At 44.5% G+C, this 2,501-nt stretch overlaps 1 protein-coding gene across 1 annotated transcript in view; it reads right to left on the bottom strand.

The window, feature by feature from the left end:
• cdkn1bb (cyclin dependent kinase inhibitor 1Bb) overlaps positions 1 to 2,487 on the bottom strand; it is a 3,967-nt gene extending 1,480 nt beyond the window's left edge. The window contains exons 1-3 of the mRNA XM_032522730.1: positions 1,687 to 2,487; positions 1,276 to 1,403; positions 1 to 56 (exon numbers count right to left, since the gene is read on the bottom strand). The exon at positions 1 to 56 is cut by the window's left edge and continues 1,480 nt beyond it. Coding sequence (XP_032378621.1) covers positions 1,288 to 1,403; positions 1,687 to 2,128 — 558 coding nt within the window. The 5' untranslated portion in view covers positions 2,129 to 2,487 and the 3' untranslated portion in view covers positions 1 to 56; positions 1,276 to 1,287. The remainder of the gene's footprint in view (positions 57 to 1,275; positions 1,404 to 1,686) is intronic.
• Between the last annotated feature and the right edge of the window lie 14 nt (positions 2,488 to 2,501).

The following is a 2,501-nucleotide window of genomic DNA, read 5'->3' as shown; positions in this document are numbered from 1 at the left end:
CCAATATCGGCCAATACTGAAGTTTCCCACGTAACACGGGAAATACATCTTCGGCTCTGTGGGGAAATTAGATAAAAGAAAAAAACAAAGTAAGAGGCTGCTGGTTGATACTAACTTATGATATAGCTTTATGCATCACTTGCAGAAAGCTTTTGCAAATGGGTCAGAATGGACAGAATGTTGTCTTGCACTTTGACAAAGAGGACGATTTACTTGAAAAGCAAAACGACAGTATCCAGAAATAGTGTGAAAAACAAAAATGCACTGAATTTTCCACTGGCAGTTATTGACCTGATGCAAGAAGTGTTCACTCTGTGAAGACAAATTATAGGTGTAAAAATAGCAGGTGTGATCCTACATGAGCACTTGCACTATTGTAAATTTTACACTTTTTTTTTTTATACAATTTTTAGGATTTTTTAGAGAGTGCCTACCATAAGGCAAAAACAACAAGCACGCATGTAAACCAAAAATGGGATATTTTTCAGAGAACTATAATCTTAGCCATCCCTAAAACTTCTTCACCCGTTTACACAAATTAAAATAGAAACTAAAACTGCACATTTAGGTGTGTATTCTCCACTGCAGCCAGAGCACATCCTGCCACGACAATACGAATTTCATGCCTATTCTCCCTCCGCCGTGGCCAACAAGCGCACTTGATTTCAGAGCTGCACGGCTCTTCTGCGCGCAGAGGAGAGAGAGAGAGAGAGAGAGAGAGAGAGAGAGAGAGAGAGAGAGAGAGAGAGAGAGAGAGAGAGAGAGAGAGAGAGAGAGAGAGAGAGAGAGAGAGAGAGAGAGAGAGAGAGAGAGAGAGAGAGAGAGACGCACACACACCGAGGGCAGTGGCTGCTGACGTGTTACTACTACACTGTTGTTCAGCGCACTTGTTTACAGTTTAGTCAGAAACTCAAGCTCGCCATGTCAGGCAGCGGTTGTATAGTAAAAAATGTGTAAACGTGAAGCCATCTTTTTCCTGGTTTTATTCACAACTCTTCTTGAAGCGATCATGAATCGAAACAGGTTTGAGGGCAAAAGCACGACTGAAAGCAACCGCTTTTACTCGCTTTTACTCCCACTACCACAACTTGTAGGCTACTATAACTTATTATTGCTTAATTTACATCCGTCTTTCGAGGCAAGTGGAAAAGGGGGAACGTATAGTCTACATTTACCACACTGCCTGATGTTGATTGATAAACAACCAACGGTAGTTACACCATGCAGAAGCCCATTCACATTTGATTTAAAAAGCTGCCTAAAATAGTTCCTTACCGTTCCTGGGCCTCACGTTTGCCTCTTGGGACTGGTCTTTCTGGGTGTGTGTTCTGTAGAGTGGCCCAGGCTTGGACAAGTAACCTCATCTGAGCTGGTGTGTGACCTCTTATTTTGGGCCGAGGGGTCTGCAAAAGCAAAGTGAAAAGTCAGTAAAACTGACAACTAATGAAAAGATTATATATATATATATATATATATATATATATATATATATATATAAAATAAGCCCACCCTTTAAAACGCACATTTTCGATATAAAAAAAATAAAAACATAAAAATAGTTTGAGTGATAGCATCACTGTGATAGATCTGTTGCAATAAGCCCTAGCCTGGTTACCTGTTAACTTTACACATACATTCAGTCGGGTGAAAACAGTGGTCATTTTGTTGTAAATCTATTAACGTTACCGTGACATGCAGGTCTTTTCCTCAGGCCGGTGCACTGTTCCGTGCACTCCATCTGCGCGTCAGACCTGTCTGTGTCTCCGCTCGGAAGCACCACAACACAATTATGATTCCCATTTAGATCCACATTGTTATTCCCAGCAGAGCAGACGCGCTTCTCCCTCCGCGGTTGCTTGCTGTAGAAATTCGGGACGTCTCTGCAATCCACTAATTCCCACTTGAGCCTGCCGTTGGCCAGCGGCGTGTGATTGGCGAAGTCGAAGCCCCACTTGGCGGAGGCAGCCTCTTCCATCTCCCGCAAATGTCCCTTTAAATCCCTCTTTAACTCTTCGTGATCCACCGAGCCGAAGAGGCTTCTGCAAGCTGACGGTTTCGGGTGATCCGACACCCGGGAGTCAGTCCGCTCCAAAGTCGGGCTCCCGTTTGATAGCCGAACATCAGACATTTTCCCCCCCAAATTTAGACAATTTTTTGTTTCAAACAGCCGGGAGCGTCCAGTTTTCAAAAGACAAACACACCGCTCAAAAACAACGGGTATCTCCTCGTCGCTGAGCAAGATCCAAAACAAGCGTCAAACGATTTATGCCATGCATACGTCGGGCTGGAGACGGTAACGGCCGCGGTGTTCTGAAGCCGAAAGTAGTCTCCGCGGATCATCAAAACAAAGTGCCCAGGAACTGAAGCCGCTCTGTCAAATTCGTCCCGTAGTGAGAGGAACTGCGGACAAACCTTCTCAGTACCCAATATGGCGATTTAGAGATGTACTTGGGATTGAGAGTGGAGTTTGACTCGGGGCGGGGGCGGGGAGGTGGTGGTAA

This window comes from Etheostoma spectabile, chromosome 8, assembly GCF_008692095.1.
Source record: "Etheostoma spectabile isolate EspeVRDwgs_2016 chromosome 8, UIUC_Espe_1.0, whole genome shotgun sequence".
NCBI lineage: Eukaryota > Metazoa > Chordata > Actinopteri > Perciformes > Percidae > Etheostoma > Etheostoma spectabile.
Note: the sequence above shows the minus strand (reverse complement) of the source record. Positions and strands in the feature narration are given on the sequence as shown.